Below are 27659 nucleotides of genomic sequence, written 5' to 3'. Positions count from 1 at the left end.
TATTCCAAACTACTGCGCTTTTGTTGAGTGTTTTGTTTTTCAACTTATAGTGACATTTTATCCATCTTAAAGTTGAGTCATAATAGCAAAATGCAGTTGTTGAGTGTTTTGTTTTTCAACTTATTTCAACTTTTCAACTTATAGTGACAAGCTTTAGAAAACACTAATTTCCCCCAGTGTTGCTCAATAACTAGTTTTCTACATTATTGTCAAGACAGGCAACGCTGATAACCAGTTCACGGTGGGAGTGGAAGTGGAAAAATATATACGTTGTTCTGATGAAAAAGAAAAAAGGAAATAAATGTTTCTTACATAGTTACAGAACAGAGATTTGGGGTTAATGGAAATAACTTTTTTTTTTAAATAAAGAGGCACACATTTCTAAAACCACAGACGGAAAACCTCTGTTTTCAAACTATACTAATTAATCTGTGAACTAAAAATGAAGCAGTGCTTTAATCACATAAAAAGATGCCAATGCTCTGACTAACAAGATGTGCCATGATCAACAATATTATGCACAAAAACTGTGCAAACAGCGTCCAGTTCTTACTTATCAGAAACAACCTTCCACTGCATGCAAGTAACACAGTGCTCTTGTCAGAGCCCATCATTTTGTCCAACAGTACCACACCATTTCCAAAAGCAAATTATGTGATAGCTGCGAGTTCCTGAGCCGAGGGAAGGAAGTTTTTTTGGAGCAGCCAGCAGATGAGGTTCTGTGGTTTTTACAGTGTTCTACTCAAGTTTCTTCCGCAGCTTTTTCTGGAAGCAGACGGGCAAGATGGAGATCACAGCCAGGATCCCAAGTACAGCCAGAGAATTCCAGGACACGGCCTCGCCAGCTGTGGTCAGTTTGTACAGTGTTGTGCCAGCGTTGATTGCTACAAAGGATGGAGGTGCCACTCCTTGGAATAGACAGGTTAAAAATAAAGGCAAAATCAGGAGGGAAAGTTAAAAAATCATAGATGGTTTAAAAAACGAATTACTGTTGTAAAATTTGTGTGATATATTAAAACCCTGTGCAAATTTCTAAACTAAAAAAACACTATATTGTTTAAGTTAATTATCTTTTCCTATTTGTGGATTAAAAAAGAAGTAATTCAGTAACATCTTACCAATAAATGTGCCGATGAAGAAAACTCCTAAAGGTACGTTGATGACAGGTGAGGTGATGTTAATGAACCAGTTTGGAAGAAACGGTGTTATCCTCAAGAAGATTATGTAGTTGATTAAATGATCTCTATGTCTGTCAACCTGATATAGAAATACATAAAAGGGACACAATAATAAAGACATCTTAATAATCCAATATTAATTACACAAATGAACAAAATTGTTGGTATTCCTCTGTTAATAAAAAAACAATGGCGCAACTCAAATTTACTGAAAATTAACCAATTAAAATCACACATTTCCTTTGAATTGTTGTGAAACAAAATCATTTTAAAAATTCATCCAAGTGTATATATAAGATTGTTGCAACGAGTTACATTAAATTATTTAATTAGCATTTTATAAAAAAATATATATCGATAGGTCTTTAGGTTCCAGCTCTTACCTGCTCAGATGTTTTCTTTGCTCTCTCCTTTAGATATTTGTAGACAATGGGTCTGCCCACCAGATATGACAGCATATAGCAAAAGGATGCACCCAGACCAGAGCACTGCCAACACACAAGTTTTAATGTTTGGTTTTTTTTATAATCTATGTGTTCTTACAAATGTTTCAACAGAGAAAGAGAGATTGCAATGCATTTGTTTTTAATTTCCCACTTTTTAAACTCACCAAGCAGACGAGGAAAAGAGCCAGTGGAAATGGGTACAGATATCCAGACAGGATACTGAGGAAGATAGATCCAGGGATGGCAAATGTTTGGAGGCTGAACAAACTGTCAAGGTCAACAACTTAACGAAAAACATGCAATCTTAAAAAAACAATAGACACACCTGTTAGTTTCATATACAACAATAATGATATTTATAAAGTTTTCTCAGAGGATACAATACATATGTTGTGAAGTAGGCTACCAGCACTTGGGTATAGAAGGTGTCTTTATATTTAGACAACACAGTGCCTAGAGCTTTGGCATCCTCCATGTCTTTGGGGATCTTTATTTTCTTCATTTCATCACTGAAAAAAATATTAAAATACATATCAGTTGAACATATTGCACATATTTTCATATTAATGACCTTTTTTCCTTTTAACATATCAATTACACACAACAGAGTGAAAATGCATTCTTTAGTCGGTATGTGCAGCTCTGGGGTTTGAAATAAAAATATTATCATAGTATGTAGTAATAGTGCAATTATGGAGTTTTAATCTCAGTCTCAATCATGCCTTACATACTCACAACAAATAAATTGATTTTTAAACCATACCTTTATATTTTTTTTAAATGCAATTTAATTAATGAATAATAAAGAATATATAAAAGTAATATAGGCCACTCACTCTGAAAGCTCTGGAAAGTTCCTGTACACCAGGTACATGACTGAGGCAGAGCCAATGAATATTAAGACCAGGATCAGTAGAGACATTCGTACTGAGCCAACTGCAGTATTTTGGACGACTGTGAGAGAGAAAAATAAAAAATGGCTGTAAACAGGGAATTTATTTTAACAATGTGAGGCCCAAACAAAAGCATAACATCATCTGACAACATGGACCACATGGATGATACTCTCTCCCAGCTGTAGTAATAAGGCCCTGCCACTGTTTAGAAATAGAATACCGGTAATTTATGTTGAAAGTCAAAAACATATATTTACTTAAAATATAAATGTGTTTTGCAAATTACTACTTTTTTAAAATTAACACCAGGGACTACTTAACAGATGTAGTCATGTTGTATAACATGCATAAACATAACCAACAGTACAGAAACCATGAAACTGGAGGCTAATCTTTTAAATACCATATCTTACATATATGGTATTTCACAACTGAGCATATTGATTATTGGTAAGGTTTAAATTAATGCATAATAATGCTGCCTACTTTCATTTACATTACTCGGGGCTTATGTTGGATTACTTACACTATTACTACATTCTGACAGATGGCAAATAAGCACAGCCATGGTCAATGTTACAAACACAATTATTATTCTATTGCAAACCAAGACCAATGGCGGTGCAACAAAGTTTCCTCTGAGACAATACGTGTAAAACATATGGTAAACTGTAACGAGCGCTCTCGTCATTGACCTAACATTGAGTTAACTGCCTCAGCTTTTCTGCTATGACTGTACAGAGACAGTTACTGTCATTTTAAATAAAAAATGTTGATACTTCTGGTGGCACAAAAATCAAAGACTCCAATGTAGTGATTGGATAAATATACATATTTTAATAATAAGATGGAGCACTGACTGCTGTATTCTATAGTATTATAGTATAGTAGGTATTAAGCTATTTAGCCGGTATGTATGAAGCTAGCAGTTAGCCATGACAGCTTGAACATACCTTTCAGCCCTTTTTGTGAGTCAACGTCATTTGCCTTCACCTCCTCCTGTGTCAATGCCAAACCGTCACCTTCTCGCTTGTCCCTTCGCTTTTTTGCCATTTTTCTGAGATAAAGCCGAGGTCACGAAGTCAAACAGGAAAGTGTAACACAACTGCGGCAAACGTAAGGGATACCGGTGTCTTGGGTCTTCCGGTTAAAAGGATAAATGATTTTCTTGCGCGTTCATGAAATTTCGTATCGCGAGTCTTTGGAGGAACTCAAAATAGTGATCGAAATAGTGCTTATTTAGCGTGCTCTTTGAAAGATTAGATGTTCTATTCGTAGGATCCGACATATTATTTTAATCTATTTAGTGGGGACAGTGGCGCTTGTCAACAAAGCGCGTGCATACGCCCTGTTACCGATCGACATGAAAACCTGAGGACGCATAACACCGGATATGGTACTGTGACAATCTGCTGACGTGTTTTACAAGATAAACTTTAACCTTTGGCTATATTGCTATATTTACTACACCGCCCTCTATGGGCTCCCCAACGTCATTAGCATCATTCACTTTTTGCATTTTAACATGGCGTTCAACCTCGAAGAAGAAACGCGTAATAATCTCGATTAAAAAGGTCTCTTCTCACACTAAGGTTTTATATATATATATATATATATAATGAACCAAAACAAGTTTGTGTTAAGTTTTCAGTTTTTTGGTATTTCTTTTCCATTGAAAAATATGTTTTGAAGAGAGAGAACAATAAGTCTTTCATCTTCCATGGCCGTCATGTTAATGAATTTCACCTGCCCTTTGATCTGTCTTTCATATCACTATTCCAGGGGTTGTTCACATTTTTCTAGAGACTGTTCATCAACTACTTTTCTATGTAACCACACACAGTAGTTTAATATGTATGCTTGGTCTGACTCTTTTGATGTGATTTTTTAGTCGGTTTTAAATGATTACAAACAGATAACATACGGACAAAAGGCATGAAACCCCATCGCAATCCCAACTGCATTTTCTGCAGGAAATACGTTTTCTATTTAAAGTTCCTTAAAGCGTAGTGCGCCTCTTACAATTTTTGCCAGGTAGTCTAAAACCTGTGAGAAGAATTGCGAGTTGACGCGTCAACAACAAATCCCAAGAACTACAGCTACCATGTTGCATTTGTTGCAGCCGGATGTTCGTGTTGCACAAATCTGGCGCTGATCTATCCGGGTACTCCATTCACTGCTTCCTTTCGCGCCGGGTAACCGGAGAGCTGTGCGTCCATGTGCGCAGTGAGTGGGAATTGAGAGTCCTCTGAAATATTCAAATCCGAGCCCAAACAGAGTCTTTGCAATGGATCCAGAGTCTTTGGTCGAGGCCCTTCGGGGGACAATGGACCCCAACCTGCGGGAGGCTGCAGAGAGACAACTGAACGAGGTAAAAGTTGAGAGGGTAGTATAGGGTATAGGGTAGTGTAATGTAATGGTGATGGCAGTTGTGGCGCGGGCTCGGCTGCGCTCGGGCCTGGGCCGTTCACAACATCAAGATGGTGCTATCACGTATACTGAGCTCCACTGCTGTTGCTGCTGTTATACAGTGAGAGCGAGTGCTCAAAGTCGTCATTAAGTGTTTGCAACGTCACCGTGACTATGGCTATTAACACTTATCCTCACACCGAGGACAGTAACACCAATCCAACACCCTTTAAATAATACATGGATGTCAACGTTTAGCCTGAGCCAGCTGTGCCGCTAATGCTAAAGCAGTTAGCTCTTCATGACATGCCGATGAGCTCGCCACACTCAGTTTCATTAAGGTTTTTGTTCCTATTTGATTTGACACGACGCCAGAATAATATTTCTAAAGTCTTTACTACTAGATTTCTCAGAGTACATACAGGAATTGCAACATTTAACAATTAAAGATGAGTTTGTAATATGTGGCTAATAGACGGCTAACGCAGCTTCGTAGCGGCTGCTCACGTGTCACAGTGACAAGCCCAAAATTATTAATTTTTTAAATAAAATTACCGAATAAATGTTCTTAAACAATGTTATTGTTATTATTTACATCACCAAGTCCGGCCAAACTATTGACTAGACATAGCAAATTAAGATTATCTGAAAATCTGAGTTTATTCTACGATAGCCCAGTCCCATGTGAGCCATGTTAGCAAATATTGCTTAGTTGTTACCGAGTTGTAGTTTCTAATCATAGTTCACGGTTAAATGATGTATAAACAAACCATGTTCCCGAAGGAGTATTGGTTTTCGTTAAAGTCTTTTATTATTTTATAAAAAAGTAACACGCTTTGGCAACAATTTAGTTGCGTTTTAGAAGCAAATCCTGAAGCTATTGTGATCAAGTCGCTTCTCCTTTTTAGTCTATAAAGGAGATTAAGAAACTAAAACAAATCGTGCACTTAAATGTGTTTAAATGATGTCGAATAAATTGTCTTCGTCATAGTTATGAGAGATGTTAATTTGCTATCTTTACACTATTTTATTTTTGTTTTCCAAATTGTGGTACTCTTTAGCTGTCTTGTTACTTTGTACAGTTTGTTTTCATCGTCAATTTGCGTATAATTTGAAGGTTGTACAGATTAAGGTGCCGACCTTTTAATTCAAAGTTAACTGTATAATTGGCGACGGTTGTCTAATGTATGGAGACCAGTGTCAGGGCTGACGGGATGAGGCACTGTTGAAGATGCTTTGATTTTTATTGGGAGTCACCAGGATGAACATGGATACAAAATAACCACATTAGGAAAAAATGTCAAAGGAGTATAATTAAATGTTAAGTTAATGTGCATGTAATGTGGTTATGTTTAACAAAACTAAGCTTATTTCCTGGAGCGCAAACTGGAGAGCATCAGCTGGATGCAGATGATGTGTTTGAGCGAAGTAGCAGCTGAATAAAATGACTAAAGGTTCCTAAGATTTTCACAGCCTTGATGCATATTCTTATGTTGTCTTAATTGGTTAGATGTTTGATCAGGAAAATGTAAAACATCTTCAAATCTTTCCATCAACCAAAGATATTTGGCAGTCTGTCACAGATAATTCATTGCATGTTACCTTTTGTGAAACTGAATTCACTGATGTTTTGATTTCATTAATATAACTTGTACAAATTGACATCAGCTGAAGCTTTGGGACTTACAATATTGCTTCAGTGGCGCTTTGGCCCAGAGGCAATGTCTCTGTCATTGGTGTGAAACCCCAGGGTTCACCTCCTGAGCAAGTTCGAATCCCGGTTAGAGCGGTTGGTACCTTCCAGTGGACTCACCACCTGCAGGAAGGTTTAGGTACGGTGCAATGTGATTTGGGTGGCCACTGCTGCCCCCGCAACCCGATAAGTGGATGAAAATGGATGGATGGAATATTGCTTCATGTTTGTTCCATGTGTTGCAATTGGTTTTAGTTCTGTTGAGGCAGCCATGAATTATTTGCTTCATGTATGCCTGTATACATTTACTAACAGATGCACAGTAACATAAGTGGGTCTGAAAGAAGGGCTTCATCTTAAATTAGAATTCAGTTGTGGTTCTGTGGATTGTGTGGAATTAAGTCTGGGTTTGCTCTAAATGTAAAGTATTTACTTAATGCTTGATTCAGTTGGGTTTGTTGTCAACTGTAAGATATTTTAAATTGCAGGGATTTTGATCAAGGCCCAAAATCAATTATGGTCAAGTTTTGTCAGTGTTGAAGTCTTGTTTAGTAGTCAGGTCCTTGACAGGTTCAGCTTCTAATATTGTCTGATTTTTATTATTATTGTTGCTGTTATTAATCTCACTTTAATTTAAATTCTTCTCGCCCTGCATTTCTGGTTATGTAAATCAGAAGTGCACTATAAGTCGACCCCAGACAACATGACTGTTGTCCTAAGCTATGCATGGATGTTTGGAAGTTGCATCAACTGTGAATCATGTTAAACTACTGGAGTGGAGTCGAGTGATTTCAGGATAAAAATATAGGCCTTGGGAAAAAAAAAGGTTACCACCCACATGTGCATGGTAGTGATGGGTTATTTCAATGACATAGCTGTGAGTGAGCGTTCACACTCATGCTCAAGTTATTTTAGGGGCATATTGTCTCCTGGTGGTGAATAAGCTAATGCTACTCAAATGCCTTTCTTTGAAATATAAGTTTATTTGCCATGTGAAAAATGTGTTGTTTTACTGATGAATAGAGGGTCATAGCAATGTCTGAATAAATTAATAACATTAAGTTTTCTTTCCTTTTTAAATGCAATATTCCTTTTTGTATTTGAATGCAAATACATTTTTGTATTTGTTGTGAACATATGAGTTTAAAGTGTACTGTGGTTTTAGTGGGTAGTGAGGTTATACATATTTATCACTGTTTTTGTATTACCAGTTGATATTTTTAAGACAAGGCAATGTGTTGGATAGTGCCAACTCAGTTACCTCAAGGTTCATACCTAACCAATATGTAAGCTTTAAACATGTGAAGCCTGAATGACTGTGGTATATTTGTGTCAGTTGCTTGGCATCCATGTTTATGCGACTGAATACCAACCATGACTTGCCAAAAATACTCTGAGTTTTGACTAACTCGAGAGAAAAAAAATCTGCACATGAATGTTTACTTGGGACAATGTCACTGTTGACACCCTGTTAACACTAATCTTTTTATAATTCTCATTTACAGTGTCACGCCCACGTAAACTTTGTGTCCACTTTGCTGCGCGTAACCATGTCTGATCAGCTGGATTTGCCTGTCAGGCAAGCAGGTGAGTCCAATGTCTGCTCCGAAGTGAGAGGGGGAAAAATACTGTTTATAATGCAATGAAAACCATTTGTAGCAGAAACTGAAGGGGGAAAAAAAGATACAACTTGAACAGCAAACAGACATTTTATGAAATGTCATTTGGTTCCTATTAAATATAAACTAAAGAGGCAAAACTTGTATAATATGCAACATTTTCTTTATTTTTGTCACTGATTAAGAGAAGTAGTTCAAATGTTCTACTTGGAAAAGTTAAACTGTAGAAAAGGTGATTTAACAATGGTATGGATATGACTCACCTTTTCTGTGTGGCACAATTTTAATGTGTGGACAGACACAATTTACTAATGCATTATTAAGTTTATAGTAGTTTATAGTAGTTTATTTTGTTTTAGTGTTTTTACTAATTGAAAATGTAACCACTTCAATAATAATTCATTTATTGTATTATTAGTTAGTTTGAAATAATCAGATTGTGACTAGTATGATGCTAGTATCTGCATCTTTAAGAGTTGTTTTCATAGGAACAATCGCTCTGCTCCAATTGAGCTTCCGATTAAATGTGTAATTGATAATGATACAGATGTATACAAATGTAATTATTATAGTCAATGTTTACACAGTACAGGTGAATGTGATGCCTCTGGACTTCTTAATGCATCAGGAGTTGTTGCCTCAGATGTTCAGTGGTTTTGTTTTGTTTTTTTTTCTTAGCTCCGATTAAGTTTTCTTAATGGTTAAATTATTAATCAAGCTCAGCTTCAGTCTCTGTCTTGTTTTGGCCCAGAGTCAAATACACAGAAGGTGTTAAAATGAATAAAACACCCCTGTTGCTTATCCTGACATGAGCACATTGATAAGTATGTTCTCTCTTTTTTTTTTTCTATCACAAATCAGTCAGAAATCATTTTGGAGCTCTCATCAGTAACTTGTTTATGTCAGCCATCTGACACTTGCCAAGTAGCCCTCGCTTCTCTGACTCACCACAGAAGTTGAGGCTGGGGCCCCCACATTGTCCCCATGTGAAACCAGCTCTCACCCTGGTGACACATTCAGAACTGCTGAAGCACAGGTGGAGAATGATTCCTGCAGCTTGGTCTTAAGTTCACATCACTGTGATGTATGTGATCATTAGGAGATGATAATGAGAGTGCACATTTGATTGGTGTGATTTAACACCAATGCCTTGTGCTATATAGCTTATCTGAAATGATGCTGTAAAGATGACTTGATTGCTTCATTCGTCTTCTGGGGTATTTTGTGCAGTTAGAAGATTTCACATGGGATCTGTCCTCTCTCTCTCTCTCTCTAAATAAAAGTTGGCACTTTTTAATTTTTTTATTGTTTTTTTTTCCTTTTTTGTCAAGGTGTAATTTACCTTAAAAACATGATAACCCAGCACTGGAGTGGCGGAGATGGTTCAGGCACTGAGACGCCTGTCAACAACATCCCAGACGAGGACAGACAGTTCATCAGAGATAACATAGTGGAGGCTATCATCCACTCCCCAGAGCGCATCAGGTAAACCTTCACCAGGAGGATGCTACTTTGTGTACCAACGTTCTCTCTCTGATGTCCTTTTCAACATTCTAAATCTACCTGCCTAACTTCCTTCAGGGTCCAGTTGACAACATGTATCCACCACATGATCAAATCCGACTACCCTGGCAAGTGGACAGCCATCGTAGACAAGATTGGTTTCTATCTGCAGTCAGACAACAGTGCTGGATGGCTTGGCATTTTGCTCTGTCTTTACCAGCTTGTCAAAAACTATGAGTAAGTCATTTTTTGCAGTGTCTAAACCTTTCTTGCATTAACAGAGAGTACACTGGTTCAACGTGCCATCTGTGTGGCTGTGTGTGAAACAGATACAAAAAACCAGAAGGGCGTCAACCGCTGGTAGCCGCCATGGAACTTTTCATGCCCATGCTTAAGGGTCGTTTTATCCAGCTCCTCCCTGACCACTCTAGTGACTCTGTTCTGATACAGAAGCAGATCTTCAAAATCCTCTATGCTCTCTTCCAGGTAGCACCACATTTCCTAGAACTCCCTCTCTGCTGAGCCTTTAGAATGTAAATATCTATAATTTTGGTTTTGTTAAACTTGACTTCTTCCCCCCGCCCCCTCCAAAAGTACAACCTCCCCCTGGAACTCATCAACAGGCAGAACCTGACAGAATGGATGGGCATCCTGAAGACAGTAGTGGACAGAGACGTTCCTCCAGTAAGATGGCATTCTATCATTTTATTATAGCTAAAACCTCTTTACATACTGTTGGCCATCTATGCTCTCTGGAGACTGACCATGCCCATGTTTGCAATGACTTGAACAGGAGACGATGCAGATAGATGAAGATGAGAGACCTGAGTTGCCGTGGTGGAAGTGTAAGAAGTGGGCCCTTCACATTTTGGCTCGTCTGTTTGAGAGGTAGACCTTTTATCATTTAATCTTTAATTTTGATATATAATTTCCATGTGCCTGTAATAAACCTACTTTCCATAAACGCAGGTATGGAAGCCCAGGTAATACAACCAAAGAGTACACAGAGTTTGCAGACCTTTTCCTCAAGGAGTATGCAGTTCCAGCGCAACAGGTGAGGTCGTAAGATCATGTGATGTCAGCAGCTGATCTCCACACAGACTAAACAGTGCTAATGCTTGTCATGCACCTGCTCAAATTTTAGTAACTCCCTTTGTACATTTGTGTCTAAGGTGCTGCTGAAAGTTTTATACCAGTACAAGGAAAAGCAATATGTGGCTCCCAGAGTTCTCCAGCAGACACTCAACTACATCAACCAGGGCATAGCACATGCCCTAACATGGAAAAACCTCAAGCCACACATCCAGGTACTTTGACAGTGTAACAAACTGTGAAACAAGAGCCTTCCAGCAGTTGCATTTTAAATCCTCATTTTATCCTTTAATGCTCTTGTGACACAAGGAGTGTATGCAGAGTTGTCTTTAATCAGCAAGACTATAGAAGAAATGAGTTGCATTTTGTTAACTTTTGAAAGATATTTCCCCTTTAAAATACTTTAATATCAAATTTGTTCCTCAAGGAGGATTGTGTAGTTTGCTAACAGCTAAACAAAGCACTAGCTTGATATTTATTTATTTATTTAGAACTAGTTGTTGCTGAGCAACCCTACTGTCCTACAATTGTACTATTGTGTTGTGTTGTGTATAGTGTTCTATTGAGCTCTTAAACTAATGTGGGCCTTTAGTTTTAGATCAAACACAGTACTAATGAGTTTGCTTGCTAACAGCAAATTGGCATCACTCAATACTGTGTGATAAATGGTGTGTGTACTTAGCTTTTGGAAACAAAATATTGGTATTGTAATGATAATATAACAAACCTGAGTATTTTGCTTGTTTTTCAGGGCATCATTCAGGATGTGGTTTTCCCTCTCATGTGCTACACAGACAGTGATGAGGAACTGTGGCAGGAAGACCCATACGAGTACATCCGTATGAAGTTTGGTAAGCAAGGAATGAGGAAGACTATTTCACAGGAAGCACTCTGTTCTTGGGTGACGACTTACTGTTGAATGTCCGCTGTTCTCTTCAGATGTATTTGAGGACTTTATCTCTCCAACGACGGCAGCCCAGACGCTGCTCTTCACTGCCTGCAACAAAAGGAAAGAGGTGAGTACAGAGGCTGGGGAAAAAGTTAAAACTGTATTTTTAACTGTGTCCTCAAATTTGTTTTTTACCTAATATACAATCTATTATTTTCCTTGCTATGTAGGTGTTGCAGAAAACAATGGGCTTTTGCTACCAGATTCTCACTGATCCGGCCACTGACCCCAGGAAGAAAGACGGTGCCCTTCACATGATTGGCTCCTTGGCTGAAATCCTGCTCAAGGTGACCAGCTCTCTAACTAGAGTTTTTAAAGCTCTAGTCTTTGGAATTGAATCCATTAACTTCTGCCATCGACTTGTCTCTTTACCAAGCATGTCAAGAAACGACATTCAGATTTTCTTTCTTCTTTTAAATTTCCCTAAAAGAAAAAGATTTACAAGGACCAGATGGAGTTCATGCTGCAGAATCACGTCTTCCCTTTGTTCCGCAGTGAACTGGGCTACATGAGAGCCAGAGTGAGTGAAAAGGGGCCAGATAATACAAGGTGAAGTGTCCTACGTGGCTCGTTCCACACCTTCTCACTGTCTTTGTTTCAACAGGCTTGCTGGGTTCTCCACTACTTCAGCGAAGTGAAGTTCAAAAGTGATCAGAACTTGCAGGTGGCTCTGGAGTTGACTCGCCTCTGTCTCATCAATGACAATGAAATGCCAGTCAAGGTGGAGGCTGCCATTGCGCTGCAGGTTCTCATTAGCAACCAGGAGAAAGGTGAGCAGCTCAGTTAGTTGACTGAACTACACAATGTTATTTTTTTCCTCTTTAAAAAAAAATAAGATCTATAATTAACTTCTAAAATGATTTTATTTTATTTCATCAGCCAAAGAGTACATCACTCCCTTCATCCGGCCTGTGATGCAGGCCCTCCTGCACATTGTCAGGGAAACGGAGAATGATGATCTCACTAATGTCATCCAGAAGATGATCTGTGAATACAGTGAGGAGGTCACCCCAATTGCAGTGGAAATGACACAGCACTTGGTGAGTACAATCATCACGCAGTCAGCAAGTGCCTGACTGGAAACCAGCTCAAACCTGCCAGGATAGAAATCTGATCTCAGTCACTTTGACTATGGTATTACTTTGGTACCAGATGGATTCCCCCCCCCCCCACCCACAGTAGTTTCCAGATTTTTTTAATTACATCACAAATATATCCTGACCTTAGAAGTTCAAGTCATTATAAAAGGAATAGAAACAGTTTAGCTCCCCCTCCCCTGACAAACAAACACACACACTAATTACAGTAGTTTCTGAGCTGAAATGTGTGAAAGTTGATGAAAGAGTTTAAACATTGATGTAACCAAACTTTAAAAACAGGAGACCAGATGCCTCTCTACCTCTGTCAGCCAAGAACAGAAATCTGAGGCTGCAGTGGCACAGACAGGTGGAGACCAGTGAAAAAATAGCCTTGTTTTGTGAATGTGGAATTCTAGTTAAGCAACTTAGAAATGCGACCTGCCAGGGACTTGCTCAATAATTCTAACTGAATTATTACTAAATACTGAAATGCCACTTCTGGTTATCTTGAAGTTAAACTTGAATATAGTATCTGCTTTAATGTAACAAATGAGTTAAAAAATAAATAAATAATCAAATCAACTGTTGTAAAGTATACTATTAAACACAAACTCTTTCTAATCTGTTAATAGTGCAACCACCTTGAGTATGGTTTTTATGTTACATTAAAATGTATTCAGTGTGCCACCAAAACTGGCAAATCCTGCATTGTAAATCAGTTATGTTCCAACATTAACATCTGTACTATTATTGTGTGTCATCATATTCTCTGCATTCTTTTTTTTTTTTGACAGGCAATGACGTTCAACCAGGTGATTCAGACGGGTCCTGACGAGGAAGGAGGTGATGACAAGGCTGTGACTGCCATGGGCATCCTCAACACCATCGACACACTTCTCAGTGTGGTGGAGGACCACAAAGAGGTGAGCAGCTGAGCTGCCAGTCATACTGCCCACACACACACACACACACACACACACACACACACTCTCTTTCTCTCTCGGCTAATCACTCATTTCGGTGCCACTTCCTCTGCACATGCAGCTCTCATCTGTTATGTGTGGTTCTTGCCAAACACACTTGAGCCACCCACCAACTTCTGGGAAGCTCTGTTCTCTTCATGTTCAAAACGATTCAAAACCAGGCCAGAAATAGAGCTGGGGCGAGCTGCCATTATCTTTCTTCACACAGGGATCTGACCGCATGTGAACCAACATTTAGACTTTTCAAATTGAGGACATTTTTATTTAGATTTCATTTAAGTTCACAAATGTTTGGATTTTTCTACAAAATGTTTAAGAGGTGTTGCTGATTCTTAATCTTTACTGCGTTATATTTTGTGATTCAACTGGCTGTGACTCACTGAGCCAATAAAACAGCTTCTCAGCTCCTTGTTTTGCAGCTCATTATATTAATGCCTTTGCAGATAACCCAGCAACTGGAGGGCATCTGTCTGCAGGTGATTGGCACAGTGCTGCAGCAACATGTCCTGGGTAAGAAGAACCGGTTCTTCTTGTACTTCCACATGCCACCTGCATGTTGCACTTGCGTCTGCCTCCCTCAAAACTGACCTACAAGTGATAAACTTTTTCTTTTTTTCCAGAATTTTATGAGGAGATCCTGTCTTTGGCACACAGCCTGACCTGCCAGCAGGTGTCGCCACAGATGTGGCAACTCCTTCCTTTAGTGTATGAAGGCTTTCAGCCGGATGGGTTTGACTACTTCACAGGTGAGTGTATACTAATACCACATCCACCAATACAAATGTTTTCTGGTGACATAAACTAAATGTGTAATTATGTATCCGTCTCAGACATGATGCCACTCCTTCACAACTACGTCACAGTGGATACAGACACACTCCTGTCTGATACTAAATACCTGGAAATTATCTATAGCATGTGCAAAAAGGTAAAACAGGAGGCTTGTTTCATATTTGTAACTGCAGTATGCATTCTAGAAAATGAGTTTTTGTTTTTATTGTATTTAAAACCTCTTCTGGTCATTTTGTCTAGGTCTTAACAGGTGATCCAGGCGAGGACCCAGAATGCCATGCAGCAAAGTTGCTGGAGGTGATCATTCTGCAGTGTAAAGGCCGTGGCATTGATCAGGTCAGTGTTTAACAAATCTATTGGTAACTGAGAAAATCGTGCACTCATAACAAAACTGTACATATCGTGCATCTGTTAAAATAATAATAATAATATTGTGCACTTATAAAACTTTATTTACAGGTTGTTCCTCTGTTTGTTGCTGCTGCATTGGAGCGCTTGACACGGGAGGTGAAGACGAGTGAGCTGAGGACTATGTGTCTGCAGGTGGCCATCGCTGCACTTTACTACAGTCCTCCTCTTCTCCTCAACACCCTGGAGAATCTCCGCTTCCCCAACAACACAGAGCCAATCACAAACCACTTCATCACTCAGTGGCTCAAAGATGTCGACTGTTTCCTGGGGTGAGATCAAACACAGACAATTGACATTTTAATTAAATACCGTATCTAAACTATTTAAGCACAAGTGAAGACTGAAATCCTGACTGATTTCTTAATATTTGCCATTACAGCCTGCATGACCGGAAGATGTGCATTCTGGGTCTTTGTGCCCTCATTGATCTGGAACACAGACCTCAGGTTGTGAACCAAGCTGCAAGTCAGCTTCTTCCAGCAGCCATCTTACTCTTCAGTGGCCTCAAGAGGGCGTACGCCTGTCGAGCCGAGCACGAGAATGATGATGATGACGATGATGAAGATGGAGAGGACGAGGATGATCATGGTGATTTAGACATTTATGACGCATTTATCCTTTAATCAGGTTTTCTGCCAGCTCACATGATATTCAATGGGGGTATTGTAATAAATGCAGCTGAGCTGGGCAGCGATGAAGACGACATCGACGAGGAAGGTCAGGAGTATCTGGAGATGCTGGCGAAGCAGGCAGGAGAGGACGGAGACGATGAGGACTGGGAGGAGGACGATGCAGAAGAGACGGCACTTGAAGGCTACACTACAGCTGTAGACGATGAAGACAACTTGGTGGACGAGTATCAGATCTTTAAAGCCATACTGCAGAGTAAGACCAGAAACTCTTTAGACAAATTCTTATCATAACCATTGTTAACATCATTAACATAAAGTCATTATATCTCACCACCCTGTGATGCAGACATCCAAACCCGGGAGCCAGCATGGTACCAGGCACTAATACAAGCCCTTGATGAGGAGCAGGGCAAACAGCTTCAGGACATCGGCACACTTGCAGATCAGAGACGGGCAGCACATGGTGAGCACCGGCAGAGACTATAAACTGGAAATGATCAACTGGTGGCCTGTGGGCCAAAATGTGTCCTGCCGAGCCTTCATATCCGTCCTGGCAGATTAATAAACATCAAATAATAATGTTAGACAAAATGTGAGTTTTATTTCATTTATTCGTGTCCGGCTCCTGAGGTGTCTATAAACCGTGATTCAAAAAACCGTCGATGAAATAACATGTTATTTACTGTCCTATTTTTTACAGTTTTTTTTTTTTTTTTTTTTTTTATAAATTCTACCAATAACAACACATTGACCTGAAATGATGTTTAACACACTGCACAGCATTCACAAACAAACATCAGTTTGGACATCAATAATTTTTTCTCTGTAGTGTATTTGATTAAGTGCAGGTTGTGAATGGTTGTCAGATATTGTTCCTGTTCCTTCCAAACTCTTGAATTGGACTATCAGTTAAATTCCCTCCCTTAAGTAGGGTCTAAGTGAGCTTATCGCGTTTTGTTGTCTCATCTCTTCACAGAATCCAAGATGATCGAGAAACACGGCGGCTACAAATTCACTGTACCAGTGGTGCCATCTAGTTTCAACTTCGGAGGCAGTGCTCCAGGAATGAATTGAGTCGCCTGTTGTACTTTTTTATTACTCTGTGACTGATTGTAGTGAAGTGAAAAAAAAGCTTGTGTTGTTCCCTTAAGTAGTGGTTCCAGAACTGGTTCTTCTCAGTCATTCTTCAATCTGTCAAATGGGAATTAGCACCAGAAGATGTGGGAAAGCAACCAAATGCAACCAATGGCTGGGGAAAACAAACCAAGAACTTGAGCACGATGTGCAAGAGGAGAAGCTCTGAACAACGTTGTCTTCTGGAGCCCAGTGAGGAGAGGAGACCATGACGGCAACTCTGTTTTATTTTTTTTTTCCACCTTAACAAAATTAGGGAGAGTAACAGTTATCAATTGATAATGGGACTAAATATTTCATTATCACTTTTGTGGCCTAATGGCTCTAATAGGAATTTACCTCTGGTCATGGTTGATATCTGTTATTTTCTGCATAAACGCTCACGTTTATGTACATACAAGCCAAGGTTATTTTGTTTTTCTTTTTTTTTTTTCAGGTAGCCTTGAAAAACAACCAGAGGCATTTATAAGGTGTCGACAGCTGTATTCATATGTAGCATATTGGATACTTCATAGCACTATGTGATGCCTGATCTCTGTAAATTAATGACTAGCACTTTCATATTGTTCAGGTTCTCCTAGCCTTCTGTATCAGACTGCAAATTTTTTTAAAAATTGAGGACTATTTAAAGGTGTAAAACAGCTGTAACTTTGTTATTTAGAGAGCAACTTCTTAACGGCTGGTTGTCACGCATCTGGTTACAGAGTGTATCGTTGGGCAACGCGGAAACATTAATTTTTCAGGAAATAAAAAAAAAAAGGAACGCTCTCGGTGTTGATTATGGCTGCAGGACGCGTTTGTGAGCACTGCAAGTACAATTGGATACATCACTGAAGAATGTACAGTTGGACTAATCGTGAAGGTCTCAAGCTTTTGGTTGGTGTATGGATGAACTATCTATATATACAACAACATATTAAAAAAGCTAAGGGAATTCACGACCCTGTCTTTTGTTTCTTTGTGGAACTTTGATGAGATTTGCAGCAGGGGTCTCCAATGCATCCCTTGCAAGCTACCAGTAGAGAGTAAAGGAAAGTATAAAGTCATTAGAAGTATAACATGTTATGTTTTATGATTTTGATAATTTGTTATTCAATGTAGTGGTCCTTGATCAAGCGGTAAGTTTATTTTATGAGTGAAGAATCGCGATTTTAAATGTTGTCTCGTACATTTTTATTGTTGACCAAATAAGCTCTTAATATTTTTTCAATTTCTTTTCCGCAGAATACCGCCGTCTACTGGTCAAAAATAGCTCAACCGACTGTACAAGTGTTTTAACAGTCGTCACGAGAGATACGCAGCATTCACGATATGCGGTCGCAAACTTAGTTACACGGATATTTAACAGTAGCAAAATTATAGTTAAGGTTGACACTTTTTTGAATCAGTATTGTCATGTCAAAAAATATTTAAAGTTTATTGAATTCAACTAAGATTAGTGCGATAATTCTGACAGCTTTAATTGAAAGGTACTATTGCGAAAAATATCAAACCAGAGATATTGATTTTTTACAGTGATGTAACAAATAATTAACCTTCCGTTCTTTGTTAAAATATTTAGAATTGTATTTGAAATTCATGTAATATACCTAATTTAATTAGTGCTGTTGATAATAACGTGACACAGTGACTTGTTGGAAAGTCAATAGTGTATATTAAATCCACTATATATGATATTAAATATTAAAAATATATTACTTAAGTAAACTAAATTTTGTGTTCATTTTGTTTTAGGGTGACAAAAATCCACCAGCAGGGGTCGGTGAAGGGCACGTGATTGTTTCATCACATCACATTCGACGAGAGAGATTTATAGCAGCCATTCTCAGGTGGAACTGACACAGAGAGAAAGACACTCAACACCAACATGTGGCATCGAGAGGAGCTGCTGAAGTTCATCTACCACGCCTTTAATGCCCTGCAGAGGGACCACCGGGGGAAAGTTCCCAAATCTCAGCTGAAGGTCAGTGTTTTTTGGTGTAAACTAGTTTTTACTGTCCCTCCAATGAAGTACTCGAATGGGGTGCTTATCAGGCAGAACCACATTTCTAATGTACATCAAGCTAGAATAATAATTATTAGCTGTTAGCCTTTTTATGTCTAGGGTCTAACAAGTTAAGGAAATATGTACAAACTGGAGTTTTAATACTTCTAAAAGTATGCAGTAGTGTGATTTATTTCTGCAGTACTTTGTTTTGCCCTTTACAACAAAATAAACTCTCTCTGTATTTCTTACTGCAATGTTACTTTTTACAAGTATTTCTATTTTTTTGTTATTTTTTGTTTCCATATATGAAACAAAATGAAAATTATGAAATACAAATATGTATTAGGTTAGTAATCACTCACTGTGATACAGAATAATGCAGTATTCACCTGCTTTAGACCTCAAGCTCTAATGATATTTGTGCAGCGTCACCGAAGTGTGACACACTTTCGGGTGGAGTCTTGTTTGACGCAAAGGAAAGTGTGTTTGGTCTCTGGAAGAAACCCAAGCAAAGCTTGATCAGTGATGTGCGAAAATGTCAAAAATGCTTCATGTTTGACCTTAAAACATTTACATACAATATTTTAAAACACTAAACGTTTGTCAAAATAAAGTAAAATGTAAAACGACATCTCGAGTGAAGGACCGTAAAAATTGTTGAAGTTTCTTCGCTCCTTAGTGGAAATATAATGTATTGGTCAATGAAAGGAAAAAATATATAAAATAAACCATAAATATTTTAAAATGTCTTCTTCTGTATTTGTAGGTGTTGACTCACAACCTGTGCACCGTGATGAAGATCCGTCTTGACCCCACAATCCTTGAAGAACATTTTAAGGATGACAATAAAGGGCCTCTGTCCAAACATGGCTACATGCCCTATCTGAACAAGTTCATACTTGACAAGGTAACGATAATAATTAGTGCTAATGAAGTCATTGTTAACACTTTTAATTCTTTCAACTCCTTAAAGAGAATTATTCACATTAATAAGTTAATGTAACGTTTATATTCAGATGTACAAGAAGAAACAATCAATACTTTTAGCATTTCGTGTTAATTAAGTGAATACAAGATGCTTATTCATGTCAATAAGCACATGTTCACTAATAAAAGATAATGACTAGTATACCATTGGTGCTGATGAATAAATAAATACTGATGATTAAGGATGCTCAAACAGAAACTTTTATTGATAACAAACCTGTCAGTGTATGCGCTGTAAAACAAACTTTCACCAGTGTCTCGCTCTGGTGGTTTTCCTGCTTTTTCTTGTCACCAATGACAGGAAAAAAAAGACTGGTAGTTGTGAGAGAGCACACAGACATATGGAACTTTGACTATCAGACTTGAAACTGTTGTTTGGGCTCACAGGTGAGGGAGGACTTCGACATACTGGCATTTACAAAGATGTGCTGGACACTGTGTTTCAAGAAAAACTACAACAAACCTCTCATCATTACGGAGGACGATGCCTTCAAAGTCTGGTGCATTTTCAACTTTCTGTCAGAGGACGAATATCCACTAGTCATCATTATTGAAGAGGTGGAGACTATAATACAACCTGTTGCCTAAGACAGATACAAATGTATTACCTGGCCATTGGAATGATTTGGTTTTTAACACTGCGTGTCAATGTTAGATTGAGTTCTTTCTACGAAAGCTGGTGGAGACCATGGGCAGTGAGTGGAGTCAGGAGAAGTTTGTTAATTACAAGCAGCAGCTGAGTCCAAGAAACTGCCTGACGGCCTGGGAGCTGGTAGAACTGGTGGGAATGGATCATTTCAGCCTGGGCCACCAGGCCCTGTCTGTGGGCATCAACGAGGTCTTCCAGGAGCTCATATTGGATGTTCTCAAGCAGGTCTGACAGAATCAAATTATTTATCCCTTTGTTGATCCCCTTGAATTGAAAACATTTATTTAAATATCAAAAAAGTAGGTTGATTATGACATTTTTGTGATTAGTCTAGTTTATGTAACTGATACTGGGGTTTTTTTCAGCCAAAGATTTAGTTTCCTCTTTCTCTGTTACTGTTTTGTTTTGTGTTTTAAAGGGTTACATGATGAAAAAAGGCCATAAAAGGAAGAATTGGACCGAGCGCTGGTTCATCCTTCAACCCAACTCACTGTCATACTATGACTGTGAGGATCTGGTAGAGAAGAAAGGAAATATTATCCTGGACCGAAACTGCTGTGTAGAGGTTAAAAAAACCTTTTACTGTTCAATCTGTTCTGGACAAAACATAAAGATGTGTCTTGGTTTTATATCAGAAATATAATCATCTATCATGTCCGAAGAAAACATTATTTCTTTTAATCGCCCTGTCCCTCAGTCTGTGGCAGATAGAGAGGGAAGAAAATGTCTCTTCGTTATCAAATGCATTGATAGAAGCTTTGAAATCAGTGCATCAGATAAAAAGAAGAAACAGGAATGGATTCAAGGTCTGTCACACTCTACCTTTCTCTAACAACAACATCATCAAAGCTGATGGTCTTTACTCTACCTGTTGGTTGTCTGTATAGTTGTTGTCTTTGAAGTCTGAAGTCATTATTTATTCTTCTACATGTGTGTGTGTGTTTTGTGTGTTGCAGTTATTGAAATGTGCCTCTTGCATATACGGCTGGGGCTGCGGTCTCCTCATCGTGACGCTCGACTACGGCGCAGGGGGCTCAGGCAACAAAAACAGGCAGAGGAGGAATTCTTGGTGGAGACTATGAAGCAGCTTCAGGCAGCAAACGAGGAGAAACAGTTGCTGCTGGAGGCAATGGAGGAGGTAGAGTTCAGTCCTCTAAGTCCACCACACTGAAGCATACGTGCAGATTAACTGATCAACTCATTTTACCCTGACATGACATGCTGACATCTGCTCTGTGACCAGTGAATGAAACATAAAGTCATGTTAAGATTTTTATTTTAAAAAGGAGCGCTGTGAAGATGGAGGCAGAGAGTAAACCAAACAGCATCCGGAAGATTCCAAATACCTTACATAACAATCTCAAAAGTTTATCAGGATTTTTTTTACAGATACTATATTACCTACTCCAGGCCTATGTCTCTGTGAATTTATGATTTTACATAAATTGCAATCAGATGTAGATAAAATGAGAGAGGATGACAAACAGTGGTACAGGTTGATGGGATTTCTGTGTGATTGACAGCTGAATTATCCAATAGTTCTATAGCTTTATCAACATCTGCGCCAAGATTGTGACAATTGTGACTGAAGTGAATATTATAATATGTATTCTTTCACTCAAATGCAATCAATATTTACAAAAAAAATGTTAAGATTTTTATTTTAAAAAGGAGCACTGTGAAGATGGAGGAAAACACGACCATGACAGAATAATTGCAGTTATACCACTGTATGGTGGATACGTTTGTTGTACAGCCATAGAATTAGGTTATCTCAAGAATATTTGGATTGACCTGTTAATTCTTTTCTTTTTAAAAATCTTGATAGTACATTTCTCTGTTCTATCTTTGTATATTAGGTGGTAATACGCCGATGCAGTAGACTAAACACTGTGCAAAAAAGGGAAGTAAAACCTTGATCGCGAAGGTAACTGAGAAAGCATCTCATCTCAGACCTTTCACTTCTCTTTTGTCATGCCACCAGATGTTCCTATACTGTCCCAAAAAATAAATAAACAAATAAATCGGCTAATCAAGTACAACCAGTACACCCAACTTAAAAATACAGCAGATGTTCAGCTTCACAGAGTATAAAAAGTACAGAATATTTTCCCTAAAGAGATCATTAGCCTATCAGCCCCCGCAAAAGACACACTGTACAATGAAATACTACTATGACTGAAACCACACACACTCAGAGAACTTTTTAAAAATCAAATGTACCACTAGAGGGAGCCCAATCACCGCCAGTGGTATACTTACTTTAGTTTGAGTAACACTGGTCTATAACAGGATTTAATACATATTAATGCATTGTTATTCACTTATATACATCATTATTTGAATCAAATTTAAATGTTAACTGTTGGTAATCAAAATGATGTGAGATTATTTCACCTGTTAAGTCGTACTAAGTGTACTTTAGGATCCTGAAGACATGACACACCCAGTGTAGAAACCCAAGGTCATCAGTTTAGCAGAGGTCACAACTGCCTCTTACTTTTTTGTCCTTCATAGAAAGTGAACAAGGCTGCAGCTAAGGCAGCATCAGAGGTGGACATGAGGAAGAAGACACAGCTGGATCTGCAGGATCGCTTCAGACTGGACCTGGACAGAGAGAAGATGGTGAACACGCTACACTGCTCCCAGAATGAAAATTACATTTGGTCTTTATTTTTTCAGTCTGAAAAAAATCATTATTTCTAACAACTTATTATACCTTATATCTAATTTAATGGCTATTCAATAAAATCCTTAAGTTAGTTTTCCTATCTGCACAGACAAATTTAATTGTGTGTGTGTTGTTGTTGTTCAGTTGCGTCAGCAGATGGAGGAGCAGATGGCTAAGAAGTCAAATGAACTGGACCAGTACCTGCAGCGAGTCCGTGAGCTGGAGGACATGTACCATCGACTAGAGGAGGCACTAGAGGATGAGAGACAAGCCAGACGGGAGGAGGAGGACATGTTGAAACTGCAGACAAGGTATAGACACACGGTTATTCTCTTCATTTTCTATGGAGATGTAAGGATGTAAAAAATAATTTAAGTATTGTTAAAAATAAAATTGTTCTTTTTCCTTAAAGTCTGATATATAAAAAATACAACTGCACTGGGATATGAAATTTTTATTTCATAAACACAACTATATTTAATATAGATTTTCTTTTAGTTTTTTTCAGTTAATCCGCTCACAAATGTCTCTCGTGTCTTTACTGTTGTCTGTGAACGATTTCTGTTCTCTCTTTTTTGGCATTTTCGTCCCAGGCTGCTGGAGGAGGAGGCTGGAAAGAGAGCAGAGCTGGAGCAGATCCACCTGCAGCAGCAGAGGGCGCTCTCTCAGACTGAGGCGGAGAAGCGGGTGCTGGTCTCTGCACAGTTGGTAAAGGAGAGGGAGCTGCAGAGTACCATGCAGCAGCTGGAGAGACTGGAGAAGGAGAGACAGGGGGCAGTGGAGCAGTACCAGGTCAGGCCACACCACAAGTGTTAGTTCTCAGATCTGTGGATTAATTATGGACGATTAATTATCAAATTAAATTGTATTGATATTAGGCTTGAGGGAAAAAAACAGTATAGGGCTCTACCTCATACCTAGTATAAGTAGAAGGATTAGGGTCAGGATTCGGGTTAGAGTTAGGGTCAGCGTCAGGGTTACCCTAACCCTAACCAGGTGACATTACTGCTAGTTCCATTAGTAATGCACTTAAAAGTTACTTACTTCAGTTAAAGACCAGTTCTAGTGGAACTAGCTGTAATGGCACCTGGTTAAAAATAAAATATTTCAAGAGTCACAACTCTCTAGTTGACCAAGGAAAGCTTGGTGAATTGGTGAGTTTCTGGCATTCTCACAGTGTACATGTCAGTCATCATCTTTTGACCATTTACAACATCACCTCATTGCCTCCCTTTTTTTCATTAAAGAATGTGTCCAGAAAGTTGGAGAGAGCCACTCAGAAGACAAAGACGTGGAAGGACAAGGTGGCTAAACATGAGGGGCTGGTGCGGCTCATCCAGCCAGGTAAGCCGTACGACCATTGTTATGATTAGTGGATAATTTAATATTTATATAAGAAGGCGGTGCAGTGTGTAAAATGGTTCTCTTGGATGCAGCACGTTGAACATTGGTCGCACAATGATGTGTTCTTCTGTAGTGCTTTTATGGGGATCTAATGATGACTTTGTGTCTAAAGAAATGTTTTCGATCCTCTATCAATGTTGTCTTTCAGGTCACAAAGTGAATCAGAGAATCACCAACTGGGGCCCAGCATCGGTTACTGACACTGAGCTGGAGATTAGGAAGAAGTCATGGCAGAACAGAAAGAGCCATGATCATGATTGCTGAAGCTCTAACTGTTACATTTTAGACCTGAAAACCTGAATCAACATTGACATAATGGCTGGAATTTTTTATTATAATTATTATTATTTGTTAACTTAGATATTGTAAAGATGACGATGATGATTGCCCATTTGTTTGTATCTTTGGGAAAAATAACAAACTAAACCTCAGACCTTTTTGCTATATTGATGCAAGTTAATATTTATGACCGTGTCCACAAGATGTCGCCCCTTTAACACGATCCTCAGGTTGTTATTTGCAGAGAAGGAATAGAGGTCATTGTGTTGATGCTGCACCTAAATCACAAGCACACAGTGTCCAAATTCTTCGTGCTTCTTAGTAAATCTCCCTGTTTTTACCACTACTCAACAATGTTGGGAATGTTTGCTTTATACCATCTGCATGTTGAAGAGTTCTCTACAGGAACTTTATTTTTACACACTGAACAAACACACGGTACTATGATTCCACTTCATAAACATATATTTTTGCATTTTGTGATTAGAAAAGAGACAAAATGTATGCTCTTGTTTGTTCTTCAAAATAACCTGCAGCATGAATACAAAACGTTTTTGCTTATTAATCTGACGAATGTTGAAAAAAAAAAACCTGATAGAATAAAGTCTCTTTAAATAACATTTTAGCGTGTACAAATTAATCAATATTTATTAAATAGTTTGTTTGTTTCTGGCACAGTAAAGGAACAGCATGTGACCTGTTCATCATATGGTCACATCCATCAAGGTCAATAGTTTCCAATTTATGTATCTCCACTCCATTCTCCTCTCCACTCCATATCATAGAGTGGAGATAAACATGCGGTGTGAACTGCTGACCAAGGCACTGTGAGGCAGTTGCACTTTATTTCTCATCGGGCCCAGCAGCACACTCGTCCCTAATCTGTTCTGAAACCAAACAACACACACAAGAAGGGAGAAGAGGACAGAAACAAAGCCCACACAGGAAGACTCTGGTCACCCTGTGACCTGTGTGCTGTGAGACAACAACTCTAACCATGATGCTTCCTTTTGGTCTCAATGAACTTCATGTTTGTTAAACAGTGTTGCAGTGACCAGTGGGGATTTACTGAGTGAATCTGGCTGATGAGTGTCAGCATGTCCTCACCACACTGTGGAACAGGTTCTTGTTTCATTCCTTTATTTTTACAGTGACTCAGCTTTCAGAACCACAGCCCTGCATGACCTCATCTCACCCTCAATACAGTGTCTTTCCTCCCACTGCGGCGGACAGATCCTGAACTTGAGAACATAACAGAACCAGGATCAAAATAATGCTTGGAATTGTCAGGGATTATTTGGGTTACTGGCAGGGACTGTGGTGAGTTTAAATCCAAACCACCCAGATTGAACAGATTTCTTTTTTTTTTTACAAAATATATCAGGAATCCCTAGGATTTTCAATTCCCAACATCTTGCTATAGTATGTTGTAGGCTTTTTTGTCTGAAATATATACAATTAGAACAAAAGTTAGACAAAAATAAGGTATTTAAACATAGCAATAAATAAATAACACCTTGGTTAATTATTATAGAATAACATAGCCTGAATGATGTCAAAACAAAGTTAGAATTGCCCTTTAATGACCTAAAAGTTGTGTTCTCAATCTATGGAATGATTACCAGGAGGGTTACCTTAGCTCGAAGAGAAGTGTGATTTGCTGTGCGCTGGCAAAATAATGGAGATACATATAATAAAGGGCTTAGTTGTGGCTCTAAACTGAAACTTGTGAAAAAGTCATATGGATAAATACAAAATTACCATTAAAATACTGAAGAAATATGCTGCAAGTCCGTGTCCCACAGTTAGACCTTGACCTATATACTTGTATTGAAAATACTTCTTTTAAAACACACACACACACAAACTTCTTTTAAAACAAGATTGGTTGGTTCACTGACAGGTCTGTTTGACATTACCTCACCGAGGTAAGAATTACACTTGATGCACATGACTTGCAGTTTCCCAGAGAGAGTTATCTTTTGGTCACAACATGTTGAGTTTTTGTAACAAAGGACTAGTGTTGTCTAGCCTGTAGTATTAGTTTTTCCACCCTCATGCGCCAGTGATTGTGAGGTCTGTCTATTCCCTGTTCCTACTATCTGCCGTGTGGGGCAATCAGTGTGATCACACTCACCTGTGTCCCTGTGATTAGTCTCACTCTTGTTACCTGGTGCCCTGTGTATATATACCTCTCTCCCTCACTCTGTCTTGGTGGAGTCATTGTGCAGTTTGTTTTGTGCTGGCTCTTTGTGCTTGTTAGAGTCTGTTGTGAAGCCTGTACTGTTCAGTACGTTGCTCTGGATGCGTTTGTAGTTCATGCTGCATGTTCCTAATAGGTACTTTGTAGTTCTGGCCTAGTCTAGTTTATGCTTTGTTCAGGCAACCCAGTGAGTTTTGGTTACTTTGGACTTTGAAATAAAATGCCTGCACCAGAAATGAGTCTTCCTAGCACTGCATTTGGGTACTGCCTGCTTCCTACCATGTCGATGGCAAAACATGACTGTGATGCTGCAAATGATTGACAACCATCACCTGTGGGTACTTGTTCATCTCCTGGATGTTGGAAGAATTCTCCACTCCTTTGTTTGAGGTTCTTAAGGAAAATAAAGGTAAGAAATGGTAGTTCACAAACATGCAGTATAGTTATATATAGATATAGATATCATGCAAAAGAATAAAAAGTCCAAAAAATACTTAAAGTTCATGGCAACAACAATACTGCTAAATTAATATTTTGTGCTAAGAACTACAAAAATACATCATTTGGGTATAAAATGTCACAGCCTTGCTATCACAAAAAATACAAAAAAAATACAAAGTCCCCGAAATGCCTCAAAATGAAAGTTTATGACCCGAAACATGC

The 27659-nt window shown here is 38.6% G+C and overlaps 3 protein-coding genes across 3 annotated transcripts; 2 read left to right on the top strand and 1 right to left on the bottom strand.

Annotated features, from left to right (window-relative positions):
- Nucleotides 1-231: 231 nt before the first annotated feature.
- Nucleotides 232-4108, bottom strand: tmem41b (transmembrane protein 41B). Its single transcript, XM_017032304.2, has 7 exons — nt 3474-4108; nt 2461-2578; nt 2005-2133; nt 1789-1882; nt 1562-1666; nt 1119-1257; nt 232-908 (listed from the first exon to the last, which is right to left on the bottom strand). The coding sequence occupies exons 1-7, from the start codon at nt 3571-3573 to the stop codon at nt 739-741; spliced, it is 855 nt and encodes a 284-aa protein (XP_016887793.1). The 5' UTR covers nt 3574-4108; the 3' UTR covers nt 232-738.
- Nucleotides 4109-4306: 198 nt separating this feature from the next.
- ipo7 (importin 7) lies at nt 4307-17754 on the top strand. Its single transcript, XM_008310758.2, has 25 exons — nt 4307-4891; nt 8128-8209; nt 9573-9726; nt 9823-9981; nt 10074-10230; nt 10339-10428; nt 10538-10632; nt 10714-10798; nt 10917-11051; nt 11588-11687; nt 11776-11852; nt 11956-12072; nt 12216-12305; nt 12390-12555; nt 12665-12825; nt 13659-13787; nt 14291-14357; nt 14468-14593; nt 14678-14775; nt 14880-14975; nt 15099-15319; nt 15430-15638; nt 15729-15935; nt 16029-16145; nt 16659-17754. The coding sequence occupies exons 1-25, from the start codon at nt 4808-4810 to the stop codon at nt 16754-16756; spliced, it is 3120 nt and encodes a 1039-aa protein (XP_008308980.1). The 5' UTR covers nt 4307-4807; the 3' UTR covers nt 16757-17754.
- An 869-nt stretch (nt 17755-18623) lies between these two features.
- LOC103379268 (switch-associated protein 70-like) lies at nt 18624-25413 on the top strand. Its single transcript, XM_025055455.1, has 12 exons — nt 18624-18779; nt 19570-19710; nt 20178-20348; nt 20446-20664; nt 20858-21004; nt 21137-21245; nt 21396-21577; nt 22957-23064; nt 23255-23421; nt 23704-23902; nt 24358-24454; nt 24663-25413. Exons 1-12 carry the CDS (start codon nt 18684-18686, stop codon nt 24776-24778), a joined length of 1752 nt encoding a protein of 583 aa, XP_024911223.1. The 5' UTR covers nt 18624-18683; the 3' UTR covers nt 24779-25413.
- Nucleotides 25414-27659: the final 2246 nt, after the last annotated feature.

The sequence above is a fragment of the Cynoglossus semilaevis genome, chromosome 5 (assembly GCF_000523025.1).
Source record: "Cynoglossus semilaevis isolate Cse_v1.0 chromosome 5, Cse_v1.0, whole genome shotgun sequence".
Classification (NCBI taxonomy): Eukaryota; Metazoa; Chordata; class Actinopteri; order Pleuronectiformes; family Cynoglossidae; genus Cynoglossus; species Cynoglossus semilaevis.
The sequence above is the reverse complement of the archived record's forward strand: the minus strand, read 5'-3'. Positions and strand labels throughout refer to the sequence as shown.

Excerpts from the sequence above, each read along its gene's own strand:
- ipo7 (XM_008310758.2), top strand. The coding sequence starts at position 4,808 with ATGGATCCAGAGTCTTTGGTCGAGGCCCTTCGGGGGACAATGGACCCC. Across the intron at positions 12,556-12,664 it reads CATTAGCAACCAGGAGAAAG|CCAAAGAGTACATCACTCCC; the intron begins GTGAGCAGCTCA and ends TTATTTCATCAG. Across the intron at positions 14,358-14,467 it reads GCTGCAGCAACATGTCCTGG|AATTTTATGAGGAGATCCTG; the intron begins GTAAGAAGAACC and ends CTTTTTTTCCAG.
- tmem41b (XM_017032304.2), bottom strand. The coding sequence starts at position 3,573 with ATGGCAAAAAAGCGAAGGGACAAGCGAGAAGGTGACGGTTTGGCATTG. Across the intron at positions 1,667-1,788 it reads CTCTTTTCCTCGTCTGCTTG|TGCTCTGGTCTGGGTGCATC; the intron begins GTGAGTTTAAAA and ends GTGTGTTGGCAG. Across the intron at positions 909-1,118 it reads CTTCATCGGCACATTTATTG|GAGTGGCACCTCCATCCTTT; the intron begins GTAAGATGTTAC and ends GTCTATTCCAAG.
- LOC103379268 (XM_025055455.1), top strand. The coding sequence starts at position 18,684 with ATGTGGCATCGAGAGGAGCTGCTGAAGTTCATCTACCACGCCTTTAAT. Across the intron at positions 18,780-19,569 it reads TTCCCAAATCTCAGCTGAAG|GTGTTGACTCACAACCTGTG; the intron begins GTCAGTGTTTTT and ends CTGTATTTGTAG. Across the intron at positions 20,665-20,857 it reads TATTGGATGTTCTCAAGCAG|GGTTACATGATGAAAAAAGG; the intron begins GTCTGACAGAAT and ends TGTGTTTTAAAG.